General features: G+C 39.8%; 1 protein-coding gene across 4 annotated transcripts in view; it reads left to right on the top strand.

Annotated features, from left to right (window-relative positions):
* The first annotated feature begins 628 nt into the window (after positions 1-628).
* sh3bp2 (SH3-domain binding protein 2) overlaps positions 629-16,462 on the top strand; it is a 33,207-nt gene continuing 17,373 nt past the window's right edge. Inside the window, exons 1-2 of one of the 4 annotated variants that reach the window (XM_086300120.1) lie at positions 629-771; positions 888-1,009. Coding sequence is in view for 2 of the 4 variants with exons in the window: in XM_086300118.1 (XP_086156244.1) it covers positions 14,208-14,311 (104 nt within the window). In the remaining 2 variants the exon portion in view is untranslated. Of the gene's footprint in view, positions 1,010-13,907; positions 14,312-16,462 lie in introns of those variants that run through there. The other 3 variants (XM_086300119.1, XM_086300118.1, XM_086300116.1) reach the window with 3 other exon arrangements.

The raw sequence follows: 16,462 nt of genomic DNA, 5'->3' as shown, positions 1-16,462 counted from the left end.
TTTTATTTGTTTATATGTTGCTTAGCCCCCACGACCCTGAAAAGCATAAGCTGAAGTGAATGGATGGATGGATGGATAGATGTTGCTTAGCACTGATTAGTAGTTTTCTTTATTAGTGTGCTGGACATATACAGTCTATAGATCCTATACATGCTAAGTGCTAACTAAGCTAGCTAGAGTTTCCTCTCCAATCTGTTGTCCAAATATAGTCACCTTTGCTGCTAAAAAAAACAAAATAGCACGGCGTAATGATCAATTGACTTCAAAAGGCCACACACTACTGAATGATGTCACATTGGCCTATGAATCATCTATTTTACATGTTGTCCAGAGGCTGTGTAGCAGATTTATAATAGCAGGGTAAGAATAATTACACAGCTTCAACATGATCCTAACATGATCCTAAGATATGATATATGATAAACACTCTGTGGATTTTAGGCTCCTGAAAACTCCAAATGGAATTTTTTAGTTAGCACACTGAAAGCTATATGCACAGCAGCAGGCTGCAGGTTGGTGTTTGTTTGTGACATAATTAGTGACCAGAGGAAGGAGTGGTCCATCTGCGCTGTAAAGGGGAAGTTAGTTGTGTAGTTCATGCAGCAGTCATACAACCAATGAAAGTTGATACACGAGTATGTCTACACTAGTGTAAGGACGTAGTTAGCTGTTTGTAAAGATTCAAACAACTCAAACCTTTAAGTCCAAAGAAGAGTTAATCATGGTCACACCATAATCGTGGAAAGGAGCAGGGTTCAGTAGTTTCTGCTGGTAAGTATACCCGCTCTGGTTGTTTTTTTAATGCTGGCCTTGTATGTCTGCTTGTCTGTGTTGAATGAGTGCTGCATCTTGTGGTTTAAGGGAGGGTGTTATGACACTTTGTACAGCAGCTTTAAAAAAGGCAGGCCAGGAAGTGAACTGGGCTGAAGTGGAGCTCTGCAAGGCTCAAACCACACTGATGACACAGAGACAGACGAAGGAGCTACACAGCTGACGCGGCAATCCATGGGTAAGTTTCATGAAATATTTCAACAGTTTATCCAAAATGTGTGCAGTATGGGATGTTTTGGCTATTCAAGGTATATGCTAAGGGAAGGCTGCGAGGCTATCAGATCTCTTGAATCAGAATGAGATAGCATCCCACATGCAAGTGCTAGCTTTCACTAGTTTGTGAGTTCTTATATGTGTTTGTAATTTGGTTTTGAAGGATTCAATCACCGAACCAGAGAGAAAAGATCTATACACATAAAGCATGCAGTGAACTGTGAGGCTTCACATGAGGCTTACAGAGAATTTCTACCTTGGCATGTCTTTTAAATTGTTGGACAATTTTCTGTTGCTCAGATTAACAATTTAATGACTAATGACTGAAATTTTTGTTTCAAGGTTGGTCTCAGTGCCGATAGCCTCCATATAACCCAGACAATCCTGGTACTATACACTTACACAGAGAGAGGAGATATTTTTGACCACCATATTTGACCAGCGGCAGAAAAAATCATATTAGTCAATCCTTCCAAACACCTGACACCACTTCATAAGCAGGAATTCATCACTGATAACCTATAGCAGTGGAATAACTAAGTCTGACTTTGACAAGGTCACAGGAATTTAGGCCTTACTAGGTACTATTTTTAGGTTTGTATTCAGCCGCTGTTTCCTTTCTGTTTCACCTGTGCTTTGGTTAGGGCTAGGCACCAAAGTCCCACCCCACATTAAGGTCCTGATGTCATAGTGTGTTGGTAGTCCAAAGGAAGTACCACAGACAGGATAAAAGATGGACGTAGCTACTGTGACATAACCCATTGAGGTCTGAGGTCCAGTTTTTGACAGCTTCCATTGTGGCTATCTTGGTGTTTTGCCGGTGATATGACCAGTGAGGGGCGGATCAGAAGTTGAAATTGCATGCTCATTGGCTAACAGCTTGTCAATCATTAGTCATTAGACAGCATACTCTGAATATTCCTTCTTTTGTAAAAGTTATCATTTATAAAATAAACAGTATATTTTACTTGTTATGTAGGTAGATACTTTCATCTCCCCTCCTGTATTTTCTAAGGGCTCACTGTATTTTCTTTGGTGCAACCCTCCTTTTTATCCAGCCTTGGAAGTAGCGCTAGGAGTACACTGCCTTTTGACCCCTTGAAACTGTGTTTGCCTCTTGTGTGGCACTTCTTGTGCCTTAAACTGTGGATCTTTGGTGTGTTAGGCAAATGTGTTAACTACTACAACTGAGGCTAAAAACGGAAAGTGCTTCCAGAGGTCAAACCTAAGGGTCGATTTTGCATTGACTTCTATAGGGACAAAGTCTTTTTGCAACCACGCGTGTGGCTGCAAAAGCTGGTGATTAAAAAGAATGGCACTTCCACAATGGCTTCATTTCAAAGCTACATTAATCTTTTATACTGTCTGTCGATGCTGTTAAGAGCTTTGTTGTTGTCTGCTGTCACTAGGTGCCAGTATCAAAAATATATGGAACAGCTGTTTTTTATGGGCTACACATGTTCATATTTGGGCTAAGGTTTGTCTTTTAGCAAAGCCTCTGACACAAAAAAGTTAAAATATTCAAAGAAATTCTTATAGTGAAGTGAAACTGAGTGTTCAAAAAAGCCGAAATTCCACTGTATCTACTGTTTGTGATTCATTTTTAGCTCATCCAGCCATAGACATTATGAGCTCAGTCCCTGGCAATGCGTCTGTTGTCTGTCCATCCACAACCAGTGTTTCCTCCTAAAACATTGGTCAGAAATTAATTAAACTTAAGTCCTTTTCCATTGGTACCTACTCAGCTTTGTTCAACGCGACAGGAGGCGGTACAACTCCCCTCGACTTGTTTTCTGTTACAGTTGAGGGCCACCTAATGCGCATGAGGTCGTTACAGCAATGCGGCCTAGCGTCTCATGACGTAATTAGTATGCAGCATGAATGGCACAACAAAGGTGGACGGCGAGGTAACGATTATACCTTCTTCTTGGTCTGTGGCTTATTGCCAGACTCAGGGATCACTGACTTGTTTTTTGTTGCCATTTCCCTCATTGCTGCGTTTCAAAAATGGTGATTTTGATTTTCGGGAAGGAGATGCACTGATGACTCATCAAGTGATGCCACTGACCAGCCAATCATGGCATGCAGTCTGTTGATGCCTTGGATCGCTTGGATCCCTGGCAGAGTAGGCACTAAAAAAGTACTTGGTACCAGATACTATGACCTAACAGAAAACCACAGAGATGATGAGCCGATCCGAATAGGTACTAATGGAAAATGGGATTTACACTCGGTGATAACCTAATAAGGCTTCACCCAACTTCCATTCAAGGTCAAGATCACGTTTGTTGCTTAGCCTATCTTTGATGGGGGAGTTTTTTTGTTTTTTTTTGTATTTCTTCCTCTAAATGTCAAACTCTACTGTTGTTCCCTTTCCTCTTCAAGATAACTTTTCAATGAGTCAGTGTTTTAACCCTAACCCTAACTGCTGCTTGGTCTTTTTGGCTCTATGTATCTCTGAATAGAGCTACATAAATAAACATCAACGCAACACCAGAAATTCAAGGTAAATGCATGCATGTATTCTCACTATACTTAAATTTAGTCTATAGGTCAAAATTGTGAAGGTGGTGAGTTTCTATACACATACAAGCATGCAGCAAAGTGTGAGGCTTCACATCTTGCAGAGAATTTCTACCGTGGTATGTCTTTTAAATTGTACAATTTTCTGTTGCCCAAATTAACAATTCACTGACTAATGACTGAAGTTTTTGTTTCAAGGTTGGTTTCATATGTCTGTAGGTCATAATTGTGAAGGTGGGATGTCTCTATTTATCCCATAAACAAGGCCACTTTTGGAGCTTAGATCAGTTACAAAGTATCTGGTTCTTTGACAACAGTTGAAGATCTGAAATTTTCAAGGCAGAAGTTACATTAAAAAAAATAATTATGAATTATATTTTGTGTATTGTGTTGTTTAACTTGGAGCAGTCATAGTTAACAAATAGAGGAACAAGATATTTTAAGATTTGTGCCTCAGACTGTTGACTACGCTGTTCTAATAGCCCCCAAGAGCCATGATTCTTATAGTATTTAGAGATCAAAAGTCCAGAAATACTTGTAGTATAAAGACTTTTTAATGTATTCATACCAACTGTATGAAAGATAGCTAGTTAGCTCAACAACTGCTTTATATTTTTCATTTATAGGTGCTATGATAAAGACATTCCTTTCTGTAGCCTTGCCAAAGACATAATTTCTTATTAACACAAGCAACATAGAGGCTCGATTAGTTCCATAGTTCCACAGAGGCACATTGATACACTTTCTGTAATAATTGAACTCGTGTGGCTCTGAACAGTGCTAAATCTTGAATGACATACAGTTCAATAACAGCCCCGAAACACTTCCTTTTTTGGTGCTAACATACTATATTGTATTGTCATATTGCTCATGATTACGTCTCGGCATTTAGCCTCAAAAATCACTAACCTAGCAGCTAACTTTAGCCTCCAGTAGAGTATTTTAACATGCTGCCATGCATTTCATTTCATTTATTTATTTATTTCACACTTGGTACAACAGATCAAACAAACCAACCACACTTTCTATCAATAAAGCACTACAACCATATGTGAAAAGGAGCAGGAAGAAGAAAATATTCTTATTACATGCATGCACTGCATGTAAAAGCAATCCATCTTCTTCGGTCCGAACAGACTGTTTCCGTGCTTTCCACCAAAACCTGTTCAAACTGATAATAAATACAAATGTTGGTGAAGTTTTACTTGTTCTAACTTAAAATACAGGAACATGCACGTAGCCGTGTGAAGTAATTTGACACAGACTCTTGATTTAACTTTGTGCAGCCTTTATGCAGCCTGTACCAAAAATAAAAACACTACGTGCTAATGTGTAGCATCTGCTTACACAAATTACAGTAAGACAGAAGTGCTTTAGCCCAGAATCATATTATTAATATTCTGTAGCCATTTCCCTTACAGAACAGAAAACATCCTCATAAGCGTTTCTGCAATGACTCATATTTCCCAGTCCTACTGAGATGTAACTAAAGCTGCATGTTTGATCCATCATTTACTCTCCTGTTAATATTAAGTCAGTTTACTGTTTACTCCCATGTCTGTTTGAAGCCATGCTAACTGTGCGGGTGGTAGTGCCACAGTGGGGTTAAAGCAAAGCGTGGTTCAGTTTTTAAGTCTTTTCTGAGTTTTTATAGAATAGTCTGGGTTAGAAAATGTTATAAAATGTCTTTACGCTTTGAATGACAGTGTTTAAAGTGCTGCTTTATGTGGAGTCATGTAAAACCACAGTCTAGCCATATGTGACTTAAAATAATAGAATATTTTCTTAAGATTCTTTCTAACAAGAATGTTTCTATCGATTAATTTGTTTATTGCTACAGTTAATCTGCTGCATAACCTTCAAAAAGGATCAGATTTTTGTCCATCTTTTTTGCTCTTCAGGGCTGTTTCTGCAGCAGTGGTATTCTGGCACTGAACATACATATTTCATCATAGGTTTTGCAGACCAAGTCAGTCAGTCTGTCACCTTTAGCTCCTCCTTCTGTGTTTAACTGGATCTACTGGGTCATAAACTGTAGTTACAAGATATGAATGAGAGGGAGTTTGAGCTTTAGCAGCAGAGCTTTGTAAATGTGTGATATCTGTGATAAAGGGTAATGCACTATGGTACACGTAGTTTAACCACCGCTGTTGTCTCTATAGTCAAACTCAAGCGACAGTGCAGTACGTTTACAGTCAGAAGATGTTTTTCATTATATGTCCATCATTATCTACAATGCAACACTACATCCATTTTCCACTGAGTTTTTTAACATGACATAGTTCAGTCTATTTCTCTTAAAAAAAATGTATTTATTCTTTTTTTCACAGGGGTTGGCGCATTAGCGTGGCTAATATAATTGTTGAATGTAAATATATGTATATTTTAAACATTATAGACTTTGATTTTATTGTAATTTTCCAATTATTATTCGGTGTATTGGAATTTAGCACAGTGACCCATGACTTACAGCTCTAGGATCCCTGAGTCACACTTAAGGCCCCAAAGTGATGATGGAAATAGCTCAAGTTCCAGAAATCTTGAAAACCATATTTGTAAACCATAGATCATGTTGGAATATCTGTCATAGATGAGGAAACATACAGTGGGGCAAAAAAGTATTTAGTCAGCCACCGATTGTGCAAGTTCCCCCACCTAAAATGATGACAGAGGTCAGTAATTTGCACCAGAGGTACACTTCAACTGTGAGAGACAGAATGTGAAAAAAAAATCCATGAATCCACATGGTAGGATTTGTAAAGAATTTACTGGTAAATCAGGGTGGAAAATAAGTATTTGGTCAATAACAAAAATACAACTCAATACTTTGTAACATAACCTTTGTTGGCAATAACAGAGGTCAAACGTTTACTATAGGTCTTTACCAGGTTTGCACACACAGTAGCTGGTATTTTGGCCCATTCCTCCATGCAGATCTTCTCGAGAGCAGTGATGTTTTGGGGCTGTCGCCGAGCAACACGGACTTTCAACTCCCGCCACAGATTTTCTATGGGGTTGAGGTCTGGAGACTGGCTAGGCCACTCCAGGACTTTCAAATGCTTCTTACGGAGCCACTCCTTTGTTGCCCGGGCGGTGTGTTTTGGATCATTGTCATGTTGGAAGACCCAGCCTCGTTTCATCTTCAAAGTTCTCACTGATGGAAGGAGGTTTTGGCTCAAAATCTCACGATACATGGCCCCATTCATTCTGTCCTTAACACGGATCAGTCGTCCTGTCCCCTTGGCAGAAAAACAGCCCCATAGCATGATGTTTCCACCCCCATGCTTCACAGTAGGTATGGTGTTCTTGGGATGCAACTCAGTATTCTTCTTCCTCCAAACACGACGAGTTGAGTTTATACCAAAAAGTTCTACTTTGGTTTCATCTGACCACATGACATTCTCCCAATCCTCTGCTGTATCATCCATGTGCTCTCTGGCAAACTTCAGACGGGCCTGGACATGCACTGGCTTCAGCAGCGGAACACGTCTGGCACTGCGGGATTTGATTCCCTGCCGTTGTAGTGTGTTACTGATGGTGACCTTTGTTACTTTGGTCCCAGCTCTCTGCAGCTCATTCACCAGGTCCCCCCGTGTGGTTCTGGGATCTTTGCTCACCGTTCTCATGATCATTTTGACCCCACGGGATGAGATCTTGCGTGGAGCCCCAGATCGAGGGAGATTATCAGTGGTCTTGTATGTCTTCCATTTTCTGATGATTGCTCCCACAGTTGATTTTTTCACACCAAGCTGCTTGCCTATTGTAGATTCACTCTTCCCAGTCTGGTGCAGGTCTACAATACTTTTCCTGGTGTCCTTCGAAAGCTCTTTGGTCTTGGCCATGGCGGAGTTTGGAGTCTGACTGTTTGAGGCTGTGGACAGGTGTCTTTTATACAGATGATGAGTTCAAACAGGTGCCATTCATACAGGTAACGAGTGGGGGACAGAAAAGCTTCTTACAGAAGACGTTACAGGTCTGTGAGAGCCAGAGATTTTCCTTGTTTGAGGTGACCAAATACTTATTTTCCACCCTGATTTACGAATAAATTCTTTACAAATCCTACCATGTGAATTCATGGATTTTTTTTTCACATTCTGTCTCTCACAGTTGAAGTGTACCTCTGGTGCAAATTACTGACCTCTGTCATCATTTTAAGTGGGGGAACTTGCACAATCGGTGGCTGACTAAATACTTTTTTGCCCCACTGTATATGTATGGTAAACACCAATAGAGACATTGAAAAAAAATGATAGCGTGGCCACACTTGTCCAGTTGCGAAACCACTTGGTCGCTTGACAGTTAACATATTATTTAAGAATATAACAGATATATTTTCTTTTAGCTTTCCCTTTACAGTTAAATTTACACAGCACAGTAAATGGGCTTACATATCCTTTCCATATATACTAGATAAGGCAGAATAAGGTTAGGAATAGGTAACTGGCTAACCAGGTTAGCAGAGGATTCCTTTTTTGTAGTTTTGGCTGAGAAGTGTCGTGCAGCGCCAGCATGACAAGAACTGGTTCTAATCACCTTTCTGAACCACTGGTGACATCATCAGTACTTTACACTGGTATCAAGTATAGGTCACTAGTCATTGTCTGACTCAGATACAGTAAAAGCAGCAGCCATCCTCAAGTTTCATTGGTTGTTTTCCTTTGTGAGTTTTGCTTTGACCCATTTCAGTTGTGTTTTTTGCTGTCAAGCAAAGCCCTCGTGGTTTCAGACTCAGTGCAACAGGGACCAGCAGTCCCCACTTGCACGAATATAAAATGTCACCACATGCCTTTCACAGTGAGCAACAGTACTGCTACAGCCTTGCAAATCATTCTGTTTGGCTCATACCGTACAGTGAGTTTGGTCAGCTGTTACATGCTGCTGCAGGTTGTGTGGTTAACCTGCATGCTTGGTACATCAGTGAAGGTCTGAAACTAATGCAGCAAAAAAATCCTGTCACTTTTTCAATCTTCATTTTTATTTATTGCTCGTATTCTAGTTAAACCAGTATCTTCCTATAAAGGTGTGCATAGGGCTTTTAAAGGCACTGGTCATAAATTGCTTATAGCAAATTTAATGCCTAAATTTAATGCTTAGCTAACTTCCTGGAAAAGGGAAACAACTGGCAGGTCAGCGCTCGATATTTTGACTTGACTTTTATTTAAATAAAGTGGAAGAACTGGTGATGAGGCATTTTGAGCATGCTGGTATGCACCACATCAGAGTATTTCTTCTGAATGTTCTTCCTCAGATGCTTTGGGGCACTACATCAGTAGTCCGTGTTTCACAGTGTTCCCCCTTTTAGGGTAAAAAACAAATCCCCTGGCATGCAGCCTTCTAACTGTGGCCTCTTTAACTGAAAACTCCTGAAATCTGCACCCTTAATGTATAAAACGTTGGTGTCAGTATAAAACATGAATTGTGGTCTGTGGCAAAATCACAGCACGGTCAGCATAAGTGGTATGAAAAGAACTTTTAGGAAGAGATCTGAAAATAGCAGCTGCACTTAACCAGAGGTACAAACTAAATTAGCTGAGGCTTTATTGACATATTAGGAAGGAACAGAATAAGGAACACTTACATCATACATCAGATCTTGCTGATCCTCTTTGAGTTGAAAATCTTTATTGATATACACTGTGTATTTTTTTGTCTAGACAAACATGGTAACAAGGTTGGAAACCAACATCAGCAGATATTCGATTTTCACTGCTTGAGATACATTGCCAGAAGAAAAAAAAAGGAACAATAACAAAAAATTTCAGATGTTATTTGTGATATTGACATGGAAATGTTAATATCACGTGATACAAGAGTGCTCAGCCATTGAAACCCAGACCATAAAGGTCCCAGTGCACAGTTTTTGTGCTGATTTTAATCTCAGGGAGGCTTAAAGCTCAAAGCAGTTACTGGGTCAGCAGAGCGTTGGTGACATTTACACATTTAAGAGGCCCTGCTCTGTAATTTTACATGGCCTGTCACTAATGTTTGTATAGGCCGACTGAATGGCTAGATGCTGGATTGCTGTGGCAATGAGACTGAAAACACCTGAATTCAAAGATTAAGAGGTTTGGTGTACATACTTTCATATTCAGTGTAATTCGTCCTTTTGTTTCAAGTTTAATATTTTGTTTTTCACTATAAAGCAACAGCACTGTCACTGCAATTTGTCCACTCTGTTCATTGAGGAGGAGAGCTATGCAGATTACACAAATACAAGGAAATACATGTTTTTACACCTGAAATGGCACTTTCAGCATTAAGTAGCACCTTAAGTGTCCATTTCACAGAAGGCCTTTTCTAACGTTACGTTCAAAGAAGTGGTGCAGACATCACACCTCAAAGCTGCCAACCAGCACACGACTGTACAGTACAGTCCCCTTGGTTAAACTTCAGCAGCAACATGAAAGCTGTTTTGTACCAAATATGTTCACACTTTAGATGATCTGGGTATACATAAACAATTTCTTGCTCATTTATACCCCCGCATGTACTAACAACTGTCTCTGGATTAGACTTACAGTGAAAAAGGAAGTTCTGAAGCATATATATATATATAAAATATAAAAACATGCAAATTGTTTTACTAGCTGTGATCCAACTTGTGTGAAAAGGAGTGGTTTTTTTTTGTTTTTTTTCTGTCAGCAGATGGCCTCATCATCTGTGTGCATAAACAGTTGATCATCTGAGACTTCAGACTAACTGATATGATGACCGCATAACCTTAGCCGCCCCTTTTTGGGGTGGGAACTTGACAATAGTACAGACATTACACAAGGAGTGGCATTATTTTTAGCTTCCTCTTTTTAGGGTGTATGACAGCTTTGATAGCAAACCTATTTCAGTGTCTGGTAGAGGAATAGATTAAGATCATATTTTATAGCATCCTCATAAAAAAAGACAAAAATTCCCCAACATAGTGTGACCTCTTCTTTAACTCGTTGATTTACAGTCTTGCTCTGGGGCTTCTCACTTTGACATCGTGCTAACAAGCTGCTTGCTACGTGTTCGATTTGCAACTGATGCAGCTGCTATGATGGGCAGATATGGCCATGATACATGTAAGGAGCATCCTAACCTAATCACAAAGTGCAACCTGATACATTCACTTGCAGGACACTTTATTAGGTATACCAAAGTAGTACAGGGTTGGAGTTCCCTTTGCTGGAAGCGTTCCTCAGAAAGTTTGATCCATACTGACATGATAGCGTCAGACACAGTTACTGCAGATTTGTCGGCTGCACATCAATAATGCAAATCTCCTGTGCCTGTGTGAATTGCAGTGGGTAACAAATACACTAACATGCTTCAGAGTACACAGGCTCATGTTTGGTCCTGAATCAACACCCAACAAACCTCACCCAAGTGATATGACACACTCTAGTGGGTTTTTATTTTCTCACATTTTTGTATTCAGATATATTACAGAACAACTCACTGAACCCTTGATTGAGCCCAGCCTAATATACTTGTAAGTGACTTGTGGCAGCTTGAAGTAATGACAGAAAAGGGGACAGAAGAGGAGGGAAAGCTGATAGTGGAAACACAAATGCTAATACAAAACTAGGAAATGTACAACTGATACGAGACGTAAAGGAAAAATGTTTAAAGAGAAACTGATACAGGGCTAGTCATTTTTTAGAGGAATGACTTAAATAGTTCAGTTCTTTTTGCAATATGAACTCACTTCCAAGTAGTGTACAGGAGGAGTATGGTGGTTTTAGACATCATGGTGCTTCCTGTGTGTTCACGGTAGTATGTTGGGGGGGGAAAAGAAGTCAGAGAGCTGTCGTCTGGTGAGGTTTGTGGATTTAAAAAGAGGTGAACTTTCCAGACTTCTGTAGCCTACGATATAAAAGTTATTTTAGTGAACTAAAATACAAGGCTCAACCCAGCCTTGTAAAAAAATAAAGAAAATTCAAACTAAACTAAAATATAGACTATTGTTTTTATGTTAGTCTTTAAAATTTGTGAACACAATAAGCACGAGAACGTATTGAGGAAGCAAAGTGAGACTGAGAAAGTCTGGGTTTAGGATAGAGATGCCTGCTCTAGTTTTAAGCTTCAAACTAAAAGTTAGGGCTGGATCAACTGACCCTGAACCACCCTGTAGCTTCAGTGCTACAAGCTCCGGCTGCTCGGGGGACTTCCCATGATGCACTGAGCCTTTTTCCTCCAAAGATCTCTTTTCTCACTCTCACCAGTATTTTGTGTTTCACTGTCAGTTTCTCTGTGCTTCTCTTTCCGCTCATCTTTTCCCTCACTTCCCAGTCGGTTGTAGCGCATTGGCTTCTAGTGGCAATCTCGTCCCCACCATCACCAAGTTTTTGCTGATGTACTCTAAGCCATGTCTGATTGACTGGTTTATTGTCTCTGTATAATATTTTGGGGTCTAGATCAGGGATGTCAGACTCATTTTGCAGTGCAATTGCAACACTATGGATATATACTCAACAGTAAATAGAAAAAACGATCTGTCAGCACGACTCTTGGAGAAATACCTGTGTAAAATAAAGAAATAGTTCTGGTAGCTTGTTGCCCAGTCTAAGAGACCCTGTGCACGAGAAAATGCTAACTTCCTGGTTTGAGACCGGATGTGGGGTTGTACATTTCCGGTAGCTTTACTTTGCGGTCAATCGCTACTGCGAACATATACTCCAAAATCATGTCCAAAACTCGAAAACGGAAAGATCGCGTTAAGTTACAAAGAGCAGAAAGTGGGAACACTCGCCACTGTTGTGTCATAAAAAATCTAATGATCAATTTTGACGTCTAAAGAGTTTAGATCGATCAGTTGTTTACATCACTCAACACAAGCAGAACTGCATCACTGCAGCACAAGACACATCGTCCACATTCAGAAGCACATCTCTGTATAGTGACTGGTCTTATGATTTAAACAGGCAAATGTTCAGCATTCAAACTACAGGTGAAGAATAGTCAAACCAGATGTTTCCCCCATTATGTCGAGATCAGCTAGTCAAGTACACACCTACACAGCATGTTAACAAACCGTGAAAAAAGCCACACAAAAAATGAATGATTGCTGGTAAGGGTTTCTATACATTAGTATTTACGAAGGGTATGTTGTGACTTACCTTCAAAATTACAGCGGTCCCTCGCTATAACGCGGTTCACCTTTCACCTCGCTGTTTCACGGATTTTTTAGTGCAAGTTTGCATGCTTATTTTTTTTTTACGTCACATTGTGTCCTGCATCCTGATCGCTGCAGACGATCTCCTCCGTGACGTCTCTCCTGTACAGTACAGAATCGCTGCATCGATCGCTAGCAGTGTGACTCTGAAGTGCAGTACTGTATGTCCACGATGTCCACCAAATGTTTTGCTTCGTCAAAAAATAAAATTGGCTACTTGATTTCACCTATCGCTGGTTATTTCTAGAACATAACACCTGCGATAAACGAGGGACAGCTGAGAAATATAACATTTGAATCTCTTTTCTCTTTTTCTCTGAGGCGCGGGGGAAAAATATCGACAAGTCGATGAACATCATTTACAGACATATTGGGTAAATGCCCAAGACATCTATAGAAATGCAAATCGCCGCTTGATTCATTCATTTGCTTAACTTGTTTTGGACCGTAAACAGGGCCCGAATAGGACACCGGAAACAAAGCTCCCCACAGGAGTTTCCGCACCGGAAGTAGCATATGCTAACGTGCACACAGTCAATTCACAGAGAATAACCTTTTTGTTGTTGTTGACCCGTATTTTTAAAGATCAAAATTTATGCCCTCCTTCACTTTTTAAAAAAACGTCTATTAGACTGGATTCCAGTCTCTGTCGGCCCAATATTAGTCCCCTGGGCCTTATGTTTGCCACAGCTATTCTACATCATTAAAACTGAGTTGAAAGACATTATCAGTGACAAATTTATGCACTGCAACACTCATAGAACACTCGTTCTTCAAGCTTTCTGCCTAAGCTTATCTGTTTTATTTAGGCCTTCTTAGTCTTTTATAAAGTGCCCACAGGTCGGTTTTAAGAGTCAAAAGGAAGTTAGGGTCTCTTAGAATTACTACACACTAGAAAGTATCACCTGTAACCTCACAGAGGAACGGCTTTGTTTCAGTGTGTGTTTTCAGATGCATTTGTGTGTCTGCGTCCATGTGCTTGACCTCTGAATTGTTCCAGTCCTGTGCGACGGAAAGTCCCCAGGCTTCTTTCACAGGAGCTGGGTGTCCAAGTGTGTGAGCTATGTGTTTGCAGAAGTGTGGGCTACAAGCGGCAGCCTATCGCATGCTGTCTTTGAGGAAGCAGGAAGGAACATGCTGAAAGCAGTCAGCCAATGAAGTGCCAGAGCTAAAGGAGGAGCCCCCCTCAGGAAACGCTTGGTGGAGTATCAGGGGTTCAGATCATCAACAGACTTCCTAATCGACACAGCTGATTGTTCTCTCTGCTCATCTATCCATTTCTTTCATTATTTTTTGTTTTTTCTTTCTTCGTTAACACCTTTCTCCAGTTCCATTCATCTGCATTCTGTTTTCATGCTTCCACCCATAACAACTCTTATGATTTTGAATCTGACTCGATTCTTTCTACTTTGAGTCCATTCAACCGTATATCCGTCTCTCCACGTGGGTTGAAAATTATGGTGGTATATTATCCTGTACTGCTGCTGTCATGTCCGCCGACATGTCTGCTCCTTCGGTAAAGAAGAAGAAGTCGTTTGCACGGAGCTCCAAACCAAGCACCAGGATGTGTATTCGGGAACAAAGGGACATCATGTAAGTTCAGACATTATCCTCACTGCTGGGTCTGACACAGCTTTTCTGGTATCTTTATTTTTTCACTGAACACGTCCTCACCAGCCTGAGTTTGGTGATCAGCTCTGAGACTCGTTTGAGGTAGTGACTATCTCATTAGTTGGTTTTTGTGTTTATCAAGTGGCAGATATCTGGTATTTAGTGGTTCTTTTGAATGATCTTGAGTATCATCGGTGGTCTCAGGTGTGCAAAACCACACAAGTAAGAGTGAGGTTTGTACCATCTTTACTGGCTGCTGTTTGATCTGGTTGTCACAATAATCTAACTAATGGAATTTGAACTTGCGTTCTCTGCTGTCTGAAATGTGTAAACAGCAAATTTAAGATTTCCTAAGTGAAGTGCAACATTTCAGACTAAAGTACTGAGAAAAGTTAAAATCTTGTTTAGAAGTCGGAAAGTCAAAAGCGAACATCTACATTTTTCACACTGCATTTGAAACAGATGAATTTTACAACTTTTCAATAAAACGGACATTAACTTGGCTTATTTCGAGCGATATTTATGAGGGAGTGAAAGTAGTACATATTGCACTTTTAGCACTCCTTGTCCCCGTGCAGTCAAAAAAAAAACCAGCATGGCAAGAGTATCAAGTAAATACTGGACAAACAAGATGTTTTAATTAATAAATAAAACAATCAGGAATAAAAAAATTAGCACTGATGTAATATTTTTTCCAGTAAAGCAAAAAGAAAAGATGTGAGAGAGCGTATGTTTGCACTCAGGAGCAGTGAGACTAGATATGATGTAACCAAGTTACAAAATACCATGACAGTACACGGCACATTAGGTCATGTCTTATTTTAGAACGCGCTGAGCTTTAGTAGGTATATTTCACAAGGTGAATGACAGACTTTACCCACTGAAGCTGTGGATACGTGTCCAGGATGTAAACAGCAAGAAAAAAAAAACACTTCCAAGTTCCAAAAAACTGAGTCACATTTTTGACAGATAGATGCTAATTCAAGATGAAAGGTCCACAGTGAGTGGCATTACTTGAAGAGTGATATATTAATGTATGAAAGCATTTTACCTGCTTCTCTGTTAGTAAGTTTTGTAAGGAGATTGGGGAGAGCAAGTTCTTCATTTTCATAATTTCACTTCTTGGAGACCTGAGCAGTTATTTTTGCATCTGAGATGTCTAGAGGTTGAACATTGCAAAACAAGCAAAAAATGCAGTCATCTGTTTTTGGTGTTTTAAAATTCACAAAACCTCAAAAACACATGTTTTTTGATGCACCTGGTTATGGCAATAGTGAGACAGGTGTGTCACTCTCAACTTAGCATTTTTAACATGCAACCTGGGTGCATTTTTCTCAAAAGGGAGGTTTCTCCTGAGGCTAGCTGAGTAGTTTTTTTTGTGAAAGTAACCATCCTGACTAAAACTACAACCTCAGGACACGGACATCTGCGCCCACCATATCTCCAGCCTTCTAACACGAGCTTCGCAGGAAATGAAACTGTTCTCGCTCTGCGGCCGCCATAGCTGTGCCTCCAACGCCAAAGGAAACTTTATTCGTAACAGGGGGGACATAGGAACATTTGACAAACCAACATTATCGTAAAACTATAAGAAACAAAAAGCAGTTCAGTACCCCACAGCTGAAGTTAACTACAATGTACACAAGTACACAACGTTTCCAAAACACATGTTCTCATTCAGGACAGACAGAAAGCATCTGTGAGACCAACAGAAATGATTTTGAAGGGAACGTGTTTTAATTTAAGGTTACCAGCAGAGCTTGATTTGGTTTCCAAACACAGGTGGTGGTGCAAAAAAACAAAAAAATAATCTGTGCTATAATAAGTATAACTTGCTTCAGTGCTCTATCGGGATTAGGAATTCAAGATTTGCGACTCTTTGTCGACATTATGCAAGCATAATGACATTAAGACAAAACTTCCTCTTAAATAACTTAACTTAAATAACCAATAAATATCCTAACATAATTAGAAATCCAAGATGCAATATATATTATTAATGTATTAAGATAAGATAAGATAAGATAACCTTTATTAGTCCCACACGTGGGAAATTTGTTTTGTCACAGCAGGAAGTGGACAGTGCAAAAGTTATGAGGCAAAAATTAGAATACAATAAGAATAAATACAGTA

This window comes from Aulonocara sp. 'chitande type north' Nkhata Bay, linkage group LG7 (assembly GCF_057382095.1).
Source record: "Aulonocara sp. 'chitande type north' Nkhata Bay isolate Kocher_YH1m ecotype deep benthic linkage group LG7, A_spYH_male_GT1.1, whole genome shotgun sequence".
Lineage (NCBI taxonomy): Eukaryota > Metazoa > Chordata > Actinopteri > Cichliformes > Cichlidae > Aulonocara > Aulonocara sp. 'chitande type north' Nkhata Bay.
The sequence above is the reverse complement of the archived record's forward strand: the minus strand, read 5'-3'. Positions and strand labels throughout refer to the sequence as shown.